Below are 15,146 nucleotides of genomic sequence, written 5' to 3'. Positions count from 1 at the left end.
CCATATTAATGATTTTCAATTAAAATTGATTGAAATATTAAATTAACAAATTGTCAAGAGATTTGAGAGTTGATCAATACAACTGTAAAGTTTATAATTAAATTAAACGCCATACGGAATTTTGAACAATTCTCGTTAAACATATACTCAAGTGTCTATTATCATTATAGCTTCGCACGCATTGTGCGTAAGTGTGATTCGATATGGATTTAAAATAATATTGAGAAAAAAAATAAGGATCTGAATTTGGAATGAGAGAATATGTTATCGTAAAAACAGGTCGAATCCTACTTATCAATGCTACGTGGAAAACGATCATCAAATTTGGTATATATATGGCCGCAAAGGTTGACGCCCGCCGTGCCGTCGCCGTCACAGGGATTCCATTTACATGTTGCATACGCCAGGAAAAAACACATGGCGGAACAGAGACGCTGCCCCACGACAGAAGAAAAGAGCGAGGAAAAAAATTAGTAAAAAGAGAACCTCAAATTCGACTTTCTTCCCGTGTTGTTTACTAAACTAAAGCTAGGAATTTTCCTCAGCAGCGCAGGACGAATCGGCCCGATTCCTTGATTGGCTCTCCCCCTGTCAATTTTTTCTTTGCCTTTTAGATTTTTCCTACGACGACGACGACGAGGAGGTCGAAGTGATGGAGACCGAAAGGGAACCACCCCGCCTTATCTTTTTTTTCTGCGAAGACTGAGGCCACAATTTTATATATCTTTTTTTTTTTTAGGTCTTTTTTGGAATGTATTAGCTCGACCGGCTAATTAGGAAAATTTCAAGCGCCCTCAAGTCAAATCGAGGGGCCGCGTGAGCATCCTTTCGGTGTTGTAATGACGGTTTGTAAATTAGCTAACCTTATGATACCACATCTCCTAAAAGTGCAGCACTCTCAAAAATCACGGCAATTATTACGATTTTTTGTTAATATCATGAAAAATCTCAAAATTGATATGTCTATAACATTTATCTTAAATTGATGCACATGTGTTAAATTTTGTTACCGTTGGTGGATATATCATTTTGGGGTTTTATTTTTTGTTTGTCACAATTATATCAACTTGCGAGTTTTCATGATATTAATTTTATTTAACAAAAACCAATGAAAGATAATTTTTTTTTTAAATATACTAGTTTGAGTTTTTGGCATTTAGAATAAATTTATCAAATGGATAAAATTTGTCACAGACATATTAATTTAAAGTTTTTATAATATTAACCTTATAACTTTTGAGCGGTTTATCAAATACCTTCTTAAAAACTGCAGCACCCATGAACCACCCCGTGATTGACTTTTAGTCGAGGTTGGGAAGACCGCGGTCGACCGCACGGGGGATAGGAAACGTAGTTTGGCCACAAACTAGCTAATCTCGAAAACACAATCTATCCATAATTCCATGAAAAAATTCGTCATTGCAAAGAGAGCACACCGGCGTTTCTCAGACGCGCGCCAAGGCGTAGATCACCTAATGATCAACTTCGGGTCGGACAGAAGCGCGTGATCAAGCACAGCATGTCCCGCCACATCGCTGTTAATGATTAGATTGAGTACTTGTCTTCCCCATATTCTCACCGTCGCTGGAGGCGGGCACCGCGGCGGAAACTTCCGAAAACCTCCGCCAACCAAGTGCCAACAAGAATAGCCGATTGAAAATAAGTACCAATAAAGAATCATTCCCACCAAGTACGAGCCAACCACCCTCCTCGATTTCGACAGATATCGGAGGTTGAGGCTTCTCTTAAGTAATGTCGAGCGACGCTTCCTTTGTCTCGATCGTCTTCGCAGCGTTCCCTCCTCCTGCCGCCCCACGGAATGATCGTGCTCGACAAGTCGCGGACGAGGGACAAAAACTTGCGATCTTTTCTTTATCCTAAACGTCCAAAAATGCGGTTGGAGATGATAGTCACTGGGTTTCGATTAATTATAATGGAACTTCTCCATGTCTTTTTCTCTTACTTTTCCCATTTCCGAAGTTATCTAGAATTGGGCGAGTTGGGTCGGAAGAGGTTCGATTCCGTCCTAGAGTACCAACATATTACTCTCCGACATAATGGACTTAAGGATTGCTCTGAATACACACGAATGATATCGGTGGGCTCCGTTTTGTCTTGCGAAAAAAAAAGAGTAATATAGAAAATATTTTTCTAAAATGACCGTTATTATTGCTCAAAATAATCAATCAATAAAAAATTCATTTCGATGATGATTTATGTCTAAAATCTTTATAAACGATGAAAATATTTTGAGTTTGATTCATTTTTGTAAATGATACAAAAGATCGTTTTCGGGAAAATGTTTTTTAAACTATTTATTTTTCTCAAAACAAATGGAATCTAACTTTAAGGGCTAATATTTTTTTTCCATGTGGGACTTTAACTCAAATCATTCTCTATTTTCCTGTTGTTCTCCTTTCTCCGCATGCTGTGCTTCCAAACTTTCAAACGATTCAACTCCTAATCAATCCCATCAAGTCACACTTGTCCCTTTAGATTGAACATAATCGTAGCATTCATGTTAAAGGACATCAAAAATAACTCTAGCAAAGTTTTCTTTGTTGTGACTCGATTGTCAATCAAACTTTATTGATCAACAATTTATTTTTGAGTCTTAAACAAGCTCAACGATCCCTCTGGCTTATTTTGGTTTCCTTAATTTATGTCTAAATATCTTAGGTCGCTTATTTATGAAGTATTTTTAGGTTTTGTATTCACTTATGGATTTATGTTTTGAATTTTATTTTAAAGAACATTTTATAGTTACGACCATATTAGTGTTTCTAGCCTTCCTTCTAGATTTTCGAGTATTTCTTCTAGATTGATTTTGATATTTTCATACAACAAGTTCCGTCTAACAAGGTTCAAAGTCTATACATGACAATTCAAAATAGGTGACCTCCTCATGAAAACTCGACCGTCCCGTCTTTGCCCATTTTTTCCGCCACGAAAATTTTGCTGAACTTTATTTAAAGTCAGTCAAAACCTCAAAAGTCATCGAAAGATGAGTTTCGTCTGCTCTTTTTTTTCAAAAGTTCGGCTGTATTTGATGCGACTTCCGTTCATACTGTGGAATTTAAGATTTGGATTTTATAAATACCTAAAAACATTTCAAAGTGCATATATATATTGCCACGCAAAATTATTTAAACATTTTTAATTTTTAAAATATTTATATTAATTAATGTCTGGCTAAAAGTTGCAAACACCCCTTTAAAAAAAAAAAAAAAAAAAAAAAAAGAAGCGAAAATAGGCAGTCACAATTTACGGGGTTTCAAAACCCAACCCAAAAATTACTTCAGCCCAGAAGTTGACTCCAACGGCTATTGCATGTTGCTTTCTGCATCTCCTCGCAAAAAGCTATTACTCTAGCTTAATAATAGCGAAATTGAAAATTCACTTTTTAAATTTAGAATTTTGAAATTTTCGATATGTTTGCAAATAATCAAAAAGGTCTCCTTTATAAAGTTATATAACTGATTCATAAATTTTGACCAATATAAAATGTGGTGCTTTAACTTTATTCCATCGTGCAATGTCTTGGACTTTAAAATTGTTCATTATGATTTTAAGATTTTTGATACGTGTTCAATTTAATCTTTGAGATGTATGAATATGTTCAATGCTATCATTCTATTAATTTAAGTTTATGGATAGTATTGAATGTTTTCATACAGTCTACAAACTAAATTGAATATATACAAAAAACCCACATATTACATTGCATGTTGAGTTAAAGTTCATAAATCATTTATATCATTATCTCTGAAAATGAAAAGCAACAAAAGGAGTGTATTTTGTTTATTTAAAAGGGAAAATACCACCAAGAACCCTAAACTTTGCCCAGAGTGATAAATTTATCCAAATTTTTTTTGTAACATGAAAAATCCCAAACTTTGCAAACCGTGACACATTTAGCATTTTCGTCTTACTCTTTATGTTTTTTCTCTTTTATTTTATTTTCTTCTCTCATCCTTCCGCCGGTCATGGCAGAGTCGACGGAGGGAAGCCGTCATCTAGCAAGGGTCGCCCTCGCCAGCTCCGCCATGGTTGGTGGAGGGAAGAAAGAAGAAGAAGAAAAAAAGAAAAAAAAAATTAAAAGTAAAAAGACCAAAATGGTTATATGATTTAGAGTAAATGCGTCAAATGAAAGTTTAGGGTTTTTTGTGTCGCAAAAAAAAAATTGAAATAAATGTGTCACGGTTAGTAAATTTTGGAATTTTTTATGTCATTAAAAAAAGTTTGGGATAAATTTGTTACTTTGGACAAAATTTGAGGTTTTTGGTGGTTTTTTTTCCTATTTAAAAAAGAGAAACGCGACTATAAAGCTAGACTCCGAATTAGATTTTTGGCAAATATTAAATGGGCAGATCACACGAAACGGGACCCAAGGTCTAGATCGGGCAAAGCATCGCCTCAGCAGCTGCGGTCAAGATCGGGCAACAAAAGGGGATGGCGTTCCATTCATGCGAAATGCACGTTGTCCCGACGACGAGTGAGATAGATCCCCCACTCCTCGACCCGCAATAAACAACAAAAAGGGGGTATTGCACCGACCAAACAGGGTCAGGAGTTTTGGGCCCTATGGACTTTTCTCCCTTTTGCGATGGAGATTTTGTTTATTGTTTCTTAGCAAGATTAAGGGGGAAATCTACGTAAGCCCTCCTCACAACGATGCTGGCTTTCAGATTCGATTGCGTTCTGTGCTTATAATTTAGAGCTTTCGGCGTGCCCCTTCTTTTTAATATTCCTTTGAGCAGACTTAAGTTTGCCGTCTTTGACCTCGAAAGCAAATCGCGGGGAGCTCTGACGATCGAGAATACGTGAATTCGGTCCTTATTTTTCGACCAAGGCGAAAGACGCGAATGGTCCAATGTACGCATTGAATGCGATTTACCAAAAGAGAAAAAAAAAAAAAAATCAAGACAGTTATGCAGTAAGTCACGAAAGATGTCGCAACGATGCATTTGAATTCTAAATATTTTATTTCGAGCATTTCTATAATTCGCGGTTTCGATGTATTTGAGCCCTCCTTAACTTAGTCAATGTAAGACTGTAAGTGGACGGAAAATGTCACCAGGGGTCTTTTATTATCAAACATATGGCCTTTTTCAGTTTGCTAAATCCTAACCGAGTAAATGAAACGATTAAAGTGACAATTGCGATCAATTTTATGATTCACGTGCATTACGATGACAAGTTTTAAGAATCTTGTTCTACCATCTTAAATGACTCAACCACGAAAGAACAATGATAGTTTGGAGGCAAGAATATCGCCTATACTTAAGATTGAGAAAAATTATCATGTGAATTTGTTGCATAAAGTTTGAGTCTAGGATTATTGGGGGAAATTGTTTGATCAATTTTAAACTTATTGCACAAATGTTAATTCGGTTATAAAACTTTTCAATTTTGTCAATTTAGTCTCGCATCTTTATACAAAATTCAAATGTAATTATTTCGGTCAAATTTTACTAGAAATTACTCGCATGTAGGATGTCCGGAGATGACTAGACCATCGCGCCAACATCTTCCGGTGAAAATTTGTTTGAATGGTTATATTGAAATTTATTGCAAAAATTTAGGGCTAAGTTTGTAAAGTTTAAAAGTTTATTACATAATTAGCATTCGTATAATATATTTATGAGTCAGTAGGTAACTTTCCCATATTTGTTGAATTAGATAGGTTTACTTCCACAGGTTCAACAAATCTATGTATAATGTCATGGAATATCAACGACGATAATTTATTGCAACTACCCATCAACCGTTCCTTCTGTTATCGAGCGAAGGCCATTTGTCATTTCAAATTCGATATTGTAAGTGTTGCTATTTATCGCATCTATTTATTACACCCTCCATTGGAAAGCAACCTCAAAGCAGTTTCAACTTCAGAATCAAACCACAAAATTCCAACGACGTCCAATGTTGTTATAAAAGGAACGATAACCGCAAATTATCGTGCAATAAATAAAATGGTAATTTAAGAAGTACAAAAAATAATCGTATTTTCACATAAAATTCTCATAAATTTAACGTCAAATGAATCTTCTCCATTTTACAGCGTTGTAAATTCATTTCCTAAAGTCATGCAAATCATATTTTCTCTTGTTATATTTTGCCCATTTTTGCACACGAACTTTGTGTGCCTTTTTGTTAATATCAGTAACGCTCATTAGGAAGAGAACATCTCAAAAGCCCAACGGTAAAAAAAATAAATAAATAAAAAGAAAGAATGAAAAGCATGCAGTTATTTCTCGAGATGTTCCTCTATGTATATATAATATAACGAAAGTTATTTAAATTGAAAATGTTATCACAAAATTACTGTTCAAGTGTATCTTTCGATGAACATCACTTCTCTAATAAATGGTCAATCCAAGCATTTACTTATTTATAAACGGACCACAAAAATCGTGCAAACTGATTATGGCATTTTAAAATTTAGGAAATCTTCGGCAGATGATTTTGTCAAGTAACATAATTATACGCATTACACTTTCAATCAACAGTTTCCTAACAACTTCCAATCAAAATGGACACCTCCTTTCCTATCGGTTTAAAAACTAATTTATCCAAAATAATTACACGACTCCAAATGATGAGTTGCAACGTCGGTTCGGGAATTCTGCGAAATTAGTTTTTTCTTTAAATTTTGACGTCAATACTTAACACAAATCTTAAAAAAATATAACTAGTCAAATGATCAATCGTCAATCAGAAAAAAAGTTAAAAGTAAGATTCATGCATCATCTAAATCCAACATACTGAAAATTTTGAAATTATATAATGCATTTGGTTCGTAGATAGTAAATGATTTGAAAAATATATTTCTAAAAATAATCTATTTCATTGCTTATATAAACGAACGAATGAAAATATTTTTATCATATATGAAAATATATAAAAATAAATTACCGTCGATAATAAAAATATTATTTACCAATTAATCATTTTAGGGATATAAATCATCATTTTTCTTGAGGCGTTGAAAAAAAGTTATACGATCCGCTCGAGTGTGTTATTTGAGGAATACAAATGATTAATTTTCGAAATACATTTTTCGCACCATTCATACGGGACGTTGAAGAAAAGCTATATACGATACGCCTGATTATCATAGAAATTTCCGTCTACGATGGACTGAAGATCTTGTTTGGGCGCGCGACCTCACCGCACGACAGCTGGGCCCATACCGACCGTCCGATCATCATCATCAAGGTCTCAGCGACTACACCCGGATACCCACGCTCACGCGTCACGCCCATTGTGGACCGTTCATTTCCCCGCCCATTCCCCAGTCCGTACCTGCGAAACACGCTTGAAGATCAGCCAAATAGACACATCAGATCTTCCCTCCGACTCCAGCATTACCCCCACCGGCTATTCGTATTCACCGAAAACCCCAACTCCCAACGGCTAAATAAAGCACTCGGCCCTCGGGGGTAGTATCGGGATATCGGCTGTGCAGAGTCTGCAGACAGCGACCCCACCTCGAGCTTTTAATTCCGAATGACTGTAATGTCGGACAGACCTCCTCAGAGTCCTGTCCTTTATGGTCTTTTTACCCTCCCCCTTCTCTCTCTCGTCTTCTTCTCTCTCTCTCGTCTTCGAGCTTGTTTTCCTCCTTCCTCGGGCTTTGAATTGAGCTCCTTCCCTCTCTCTCTCTCTCGTATTTTAAAGCTCTGGCTTTTCTCGCTTCCAGAAAATAACGAAGCTCATTTAATATCGTCTCCGCTTTCGAAGAGCCAGGCTTTCATTGGGGCGGAAGAACGGTTGAGTTGGTTGTAGTATATCAACAAAGATCAGCTAATAAAGTCTTGGAAACACCTGCCGAAAAGAGAGATTACGTCGGTCAAAGAGAGATCTTTACTTATCCCCTTCCTTCCTTCCTTCCTTCAGATATACGTTTGAAAGGTATGTTCACGCCTGGAGACTCGCTATTACCCCCTCCCAAAAGTCTCTTCTCTTCATTTTTTTGGGGAAATATTTGGGTTGAAATTTTCAATTATTGGGTCTTTTTTTTTTTTTTTAAATTTAATGGTCGTCGTGAGAAAATGGGAGGTTCACGGTCTGACATGAGCATGTTTTTCTATTCACGGCCGCTATTATGAAAACGTGTGGGGGTGTTCCTCACCTTGTTGCAGTTCTTCTTCTTCTTCTTCTTTTGACATTTCCCGTCTTCATAAGAGATTGCCCAGTACGGGTTTTTAGGGGGTTTTAGCGATTTTTGAACTCTCGCGAGGTAAAGTTCGTTGCTTTTTGGTTCTTCTTATCCTGGGTTGCTTTTGCCTGCGGTTCTTGGTTTTTGTGGTGAATGAAGGAGCCTTTGACCGTGCCTTTGGTTTCGTTTCCACTTTTTTTGGGGTTGGGGGGTGGGCGGGCGTTCCTGTTTTCTTCCTTTTTCTCCTTTTTCTCCTATTTATTTTCAATTTTTGAGCTACGCTAAACTGTCTTGCTCTTTTCCATTTCTTCCTCATGCTCTCTGGTGTCTTTTCTATTTTTAACTTTGGTCTTTTGGGTACTGCCCTATTAGCACTTGCTTTTATTCTGTTTCGTAGTTCTTCATAATTTTTTTTTTCGCAGGGTTAGATTTCTTTTTCGTTTGTGGTTTTGATGTTTTGGGGTTTGGTTGCAGGGCTTGAGGCTTCTATTGGTGGATGTTACGATGTTACATCATTTTAGTTATTGAGATTGACGTTTCAATGAAGTCAGGTTGAGATACAGAGAGAGCTTCGAATTTCTGCAGCTACTCGAGGTATGGTATGTTAAAAGGTCTCCATTGGAGGCTTGGACATTCTTATTTGGAACTAATTTTTTATGTACCTACCGAACTCAGCAATGAATCTATGAGTTTTTGCGTTAGTTGGGACTACTGCGTCTGCTCTAGCGTCGTGATCCACTTGCCGTCGCGGTCTGAAATTCTATAACATGGTTTTTTTTTTTTGTTATTTTGCGGAGCTTTTTAGATTCTTTGTTTAAGTGGTCTGGTTGGAAGTTTTCCATAATGAAACTTGTAAGAATTTGGCTCTGCCAATGGACATTATCGAGAAAGGGGCTGTTTTTGGGTACATGAATTGGGTCTTCATTACCGCAATCCGTTGATGGAAGCACTTAGTTTTAGAAGACGAAAAATTACTTTCCATTGGTCATTTTGGAATACTGTCTCTGTGTAGTCCAGTCTATTCACAGATTATCAAATGAAACTCCTTGCTATTATTGGTGCGCAGTAGACGGTATTTGGCTAATACTGGCCATAAGAAACAACTTTCCACTAGATGGGGACGGATAAATAACTTGCATTATTGTAGTTTTGACTTCATTTGGTGATGAATAGTCATTTTGAAAGTTTTGGGAGTTAATGATGGTCCTTTTTTTTTTTTGTTCCTCTTGCTGTGGAATGAGAGCTGTAGCTGAAAATTTGGTTGAAAAGTTGGTCCCTGATTTTTTGCTTCGTGGTCCGGTCATCTAGCTTGTGTGGGCCTTTGCGATCGTGGTTCTGAATAAGTTGCCTTTTTATACATGTGATGAGTACTGATAGATTCTCAAATGAGACAGCAGTGAGTCCTCTACTACACAAAATTGCCTCCTTTAGAAATTCCTTTAGAAACCACTGTTGTGGTTTCATGACCTGTGGAACAACGTTGAATATTCCGTTAAGATGAATGAGATTTGAGATTTCACTGCGGTGGGTCCTGGTTATTTTAAAGCAAATAGGCACTAGCTGTGGTGTAACAGCACTTCTGCCCATGTGATAGTGTCAATGGAAAGAAAATGGGCTTCTTTTTTTATTTTGACTTGCGATTGGGTTAATTTAGGAGAGAGATTTGCATTGTTGGAAGCCTGTGCATTTGTGAGACATGCAAGTTTTACTACCAAAGTTTTAGAAATAAATTTTGTCAATATTTCTCCGGTCAAGGTGCTCTTAAGCGACCGGGGATTTCTGGGACAACTATACTTAGACTTAAGAAGATTTTCTTTGTTGATAATTGGTATGTAATAAAATATAAGTTGTGCTGTGTATGATCTATAGTGCAACAAGCTTTGAGCCTGTCTTGGATCTACTGCGCTCAAGCTTTCCTTCAACTACTACGTATCCATACTTCTTTTCTTTTCCCTGTCCAAATCTACTTTTTTTCTTTTTCAAGAGGAAGGATATCATATAGTGAAACAAATATTGTCCTCTATCAATGGCCTCAATCTAAGTGTAAAGGCATCTGCTTTTCTCTTTCTTCAGCAAATTCATCATCACCTCTCTTTTCCTTTTTTGCTCTATGCTTTAGAGAAACTAATGTGTTTTGTTCACTCATTCACAATCATAATCATCATCCTCTTCTTCTGTGGTTTTCCCTCTTAGATGGATTCCGTTAAGAGGTCTTCAGTAACTCCATCAAAAAGTAGGTTGGCGCGTACGTTTGCAAAAGTTCTTCATATTCGCGTTGCTACAGGGATTGCCCCAGATGATGAAATTAAGAAGCCTAAGCCTCATAAGGTGGTCAAGGATAATCAGTTGAAGGATGATCTCGACAGTGGTTCTTTTGATGACGAGGAAGATGAAATTCATGATAGAGAGGCTTTAGAGGCTCTTCTTGCTAAAATATTTGCCAGCATTTCTTCTGTTAAAGCTGCATATGCCCAGTTACAGTTTGCGCAGTCCCCTTATGATGCTGAGGAGATTCAGTCCGCTGACAAAATGATTGTTTCCGAGTTGAAAAAGTTGTCTGAGTTGAAGCGATGTTATGTGAAGAGACAGTTTGATATTTCGCCAGAGACCACAATGGTTCTGGCTGAAATCGAGGAGCAGAAGTCTCTTGTGAAAACATACGTAATAATGCGCAAGAAGATGGAACTTCAGCAGAAAGTCAAGGACTCTGAAATTGCATCTCTTAAACAGAAGCTGGAGTCGTTAAACAGCCAAAACAGATTGACAGAGAAGAGGTTAAATCAGAGTGGCCCCTTGTATGTTCTGGATAATCTTCACCTCTCTGGCCTCAGTCCTAACCACTTCGTTACTGTACTTCGCCATGCTGTAAAGTCCATTCGGGGCTTCGTAAGATTGTTGATCGACGAGATGAAATCTGCCGACTGGGATGTCGATGCAGCGGCCAGTGCAATAGAACCAGGAGTCGTTTACGGGAGACCGGATCACAAGTGTTTCGCGTTCGAGTCCTTTGTTTGCCGGGAAATGTTTGACGGATTCCAATTCCCCAACTTTTCCCTTCCCAATGAGTCTTTGCCTGAGAGGAGAAGATTGCGGCAGGTCTTTTTTGAGTGGTTTATGGAGTTAAAGTCCTCGAAGGTGAAGGATCACTTGGCCCAGAAACCGAGATCGACGTTTGCGAAATTCTGTCGGGTCAAGTACTCGCGACTCATCCACCCCAGAATGGAAATGGCTTTCTTTGGCAACACGAGCGACCGGAACCTTGTGAGCGCGGGCGAATTCCCGGAGACCACGTTCTTCGCGCAGTTTGCGGAGATGGCGAAGCGGGTGTGGCTCCTTCACTGCCTGGCCTTCTCGTTCCAGCCAGAGGGCACCATCTTTCAGGTGAGCAAGGGGTCTAGGTTCTCGGAAGTGTACATGGAAACGATTGCGGAAGAGGAAGCGTTCAACACCACGGAGTACGATCCGAGGGTAGCGTTCACGGTAGTCCCAGGGTTCAAGCTCGGTAAAACGGTCGTACAGTGCCAGGTCTATCTATTGAACAACTCCAGGTCAAGGTGAAATCTTGATTATGGATCCAGCTGTGGGAACATATTAGTCTTATGTATTATGATGCTCCTCCATAGTTGTCAGATTCCGTGTCCCCCAAAAAAAACAAAAAAGACATCAGCGATTGAGCTGGAAGCCATAGAGCGTCTTCATTTTTCTTTAGTACTTTTTAGGAGTACCAGAGAAAAATCAGACGGGGGCTGACTGGCTGCACATTTGTTGTGGGGACTCTCAAAACTCTGGTCACTGGGGGCATTTTGTCGCTTTGCTTTTGGCCCTCGTCTGGGAGAAAGGGAAAGCGCGCTTGGACCTGTGGATGGTGGAGCAAGAGAATCTTTTTCCTTTTGAATCATTTATATATTAAAAAGGATTTAGATCTTGAATGGACCGTTCATGTGACATGTCCCACCCTTCCAAAATTTTGTTAATATTAATTTAGCTCCATGGGAGGGATGGTCCTGGATGTTGTTGTAGGGGTACAACCTTGAATTTCCCTTGTTTGTCCATGATGTGCCTGTATAAAAAGTTATGTATAGCGGTTGGGCTGTTTCTCTTATCGTTTATTCGAAGGCTATTTTTGAGCTTTTGCATTATGTACCGGTGCCTCTAATCCATGTAGGGTTTCCCGGCAGCAGGCTGTCTCCAAGCTTTTGCCCACTATGGTCTCTTACCATGCCATTGGCAATGATTTCTTCCTCACGTTACGTTTCGGGACAACGCGGTTTTCGTCACGCGGGCTTTGTCGGTGGGTCGATACTAAATTTTGGATTTCTTGGGTAGTTAGATTGAACAATCGTGAATGGACGGCCACATGTATGAAAACACGAGAGAGGAGAGGGGTACCTGGGGAGTGGGGACATCATCGGATTGTGTGGAGATGACGCCTTTATCGGGCGGCGTTTTTAGCGTTATTGTCAGGTTCTTGGGGCATGGCCTCGGGCCTCAGGCCACGTCGATTCCTCTTTCTCTTTCCGGGTCCCCCGGATTGGAAGGTTAGGTAGATGTGGGCGGTGTAGGGCGGACCCATCGCGATCGCATGTAGTGCTGATTTTATTAATTAAGGTTGGTCCATCATCTCGGCCATCCGTAAGTCAAAGGGGGGGGGGATGGTTTTCCTCTTGCAGGAAAAGTCGGATCGGTTGTGGACCGGGACACGATTCGTCACGATGAAGGCTCGATTCCTTTGGCGGGCTCCGATGCCGAACCCATCGTCCTTGCTCTCTACATCGCCAGCCAGGGATGCTCGGCGCCTCCTGGGGTCATGATTTTGTCGCTCGTTAAAGAGATGATGCATTCTTCCGTTTGTTTGGTGAAAAATAAAATGATTTGAAAGAATATATTCTTAAGAGTGATTGCATGAAAATATTTATTGATGAAGAAAATATTTTTTATTGATTAATTATTTCAAACAATACAAACAAAATATTTTTCAAAATTTTCATTTATTACGAAATAGACGGAGCATATCGATTCAAAATCTTATTTAAAGAGAAAGATATCAAATATCTGGAGTTTCTTTTTGTATATTATATGGATGATTCGATCCGCAAGGACCATGATTGTGAATTTTTTGATCGTCTTTCTCCGAGTAAGAGACAAAACATAATTAACTTGAATTCGTGACAGCTATTCAAAATCTTAGTTAAAGACTGGATTTGTTATCTCATGTTTACCTTTTGTGAAAAAATACCAATTGAAGTGGAGGGTTTCTTCAAACAACAAGGAGCTGGGTCAACTATTCAATCAAATCACTACTTGCAAAAGCTTGTTGGAGCAAGAAAAATTATTAAAAAATTATAAAATGTCCACGGCTAGATAATTAGTGTTTACGTTAGTAATTTTCGTTTAAAATTGGCTAGATAAACTTAATTGATATCAATGTGAAAATGTGTATGATTAAATTGGTATAATTGAAATGTTTGATATTAAATTGGTATAAATATAACAAGTTTATAATTTTTTTGGTGCTTTTCTCAAAAGTAATCATTGGCATGGTACAACTGGCCCATCGCATGAAGAGACGAGATTTCATACATTTTACATAGGCCTATTTTTCCATGTATCCTTGTCAATGTGATATGTTTGCTATACAATATACTTTCTCAATGTGGCATTCTAAAAGAAAAAAAGACCTCAATTTCACAAAATCTTATGTACAACGATTGATCTATCTACTCAATCAATGTTACGGATAAAATTATCAAAATTATTTTACTTATGTTAAGAAAATGGACATCTCTATATGTGATATTAGTGACATATGTCGGTGTTCAAAAAATGCCCATTCTCAATGGAACAAAATAACTTTGATGCCATTTGAGATTATCTCAATACAGTCACCACTACATCATACATAAGCGCATGAAAAGCAAATAGAAACGTTCTTCATTATATGGCAATTTTTTCATAGATGGTGTTCCTAACCTAGCATGTGGTCTCTTAGAATCACCAAAATAATTGCCAGAAACAAAGCTAATCTTTCGAATCAGTTTACTCATCCAATTGCTATAGGAAATGACCGATTGCACGATACAATTTTATTCGCTACATAGGCTGTGAAACAGCTGATTTTTCAATGGACTATGTATTTACTTGTTTGCACTGTTTGCGGTTTGTGGCCTTCTCCAGGACTTGGAACCAACTCCTCCAGAGCCTGCTTGGATTTCAAGGAAGTGTATTCATGGTGGCCTATTTCAGGACTTGGACTTGACTTGTCTAGAGCCCTCCCACGGTGGCTTTGTCCAGGACTTGGAGCCGACTCCTCTAGAGCCCGCTTGGATTTCAAGGAAGTGTATTCACGGTGGCCTACTCTAGGACTTGGAATCGACTCCTCCAGAGCCCTTCCATGGTGGCCTTGTCCAGGACTTGGAGCCGATTGCTCCAAAGCCTGCTTGGATTTCAAGGAAGTGTATTCATGGTGGCCTATTCTAGGACTTGGACTCGACTTGTCAAGAGCCCTCCCATGGTGGCTTTGTCTAGGACTTGGAGCCGACTCCTCTAGAGCCCGTTTGGATTTCAAGGAAGTGTATTCATGGTGGCCTACTCTAGAACTTGGAACCGACTCCTCCAGAGCCCTTCTATGGTGGCCTTGTTTAGGACTTGGAGCCGATTGCTCCAAAGTCTGCTTGGATTTCAAGGAAGTATATTCACGGTGGCCTATTCCGGGACTTGGACTCGACTTGTCCAGAGCCCTCCCATGGTGGCTTTGTCCAGGACTTGGAGCCGACTCCTCTAGAGCCCGCTTGGATTTCAAGGAAGTGTATTCACGGTGGCCTACTCCAGGACTTGGAACCGACTCCTCCAGAGCCCTTCCATGGTGGCCTTGTCCAGGACTTGGAGGTGATTGCTCCAAAGCCTTCTTGGATTTCAAGGAAGTGTATTTGCGGTGGCCTATTCTGGGACTTGGACTCGACTTGTCCAGAGCCCCCCCACGGTG

At 38.9% G+C, this 15,146-nt stretch overlaps 1 protein-coding gene across 4 annotated transcripts; it reads left to right on the top strand.

Moving 5' to 3' along the window:
- Window positions 1–7,539: 7,539 nt before the first annotated feature.
- On the top strand, window positions 7,540–12,289 carry LOC104450101 (protein GRAVITROPIC IN THE LIGHT 1). 4 transcript variants are annotated; one of them, XM_010064532.3, is made up of 3 exons: window positions 7,540–7,917; window positions 8,639–8,758; window positions 10,358–12,289. In XM_010064532.3, the coding sequence occupies exon 3, from the start codon at window positions 10,358–10,360 to the stop codon at window positions 11,720–11,722; it is 1,365 nt and encodes a 454-aa protein (XP_010062834.2). In that variant the 5' UTR covers window positions 7,540–7,917; window positions 8,639–8,758; the 3' UTR covers window positions 11,723–12,289. The 4 variants fall into 4 exon arrangements, with proteins under 4 accessions (XP_010062834.2, XP_010062831.2, XP_010062832.2 ...); XM_010064529.3 differs by having other exon boundaries at window positions 8,639–8,763; XM_010064530.3 differs by lacking the exon at window positions 7,540–7,917 and adding an exon at window positions 8,071–8,245 and having other exon boundaries at window positions 8,639–8,763.
- Window positions 12,290–15,146: the final 2,857 nt, after the last annotated feature.

The sequence above is a fragment of the Eucalyptus grandis genome, chromosome 6 (assembly GCF_016545825.1).
Source record: "Eucalyptus grandis isolate ANBG69807.140 chromosome 6, ASM1654582v1, whole genome shotgun sequence".
Lineage (NCBI taxonomy): Eukaryota > Viridiplantae > Streptophyta > Magnoliopsida > Myrtales > Myrtaceae > Eucalyptus > Eucalyptus grandis.
This window is presented reverse-complemented; position numbering and strand designations above follow the sequence as displayed.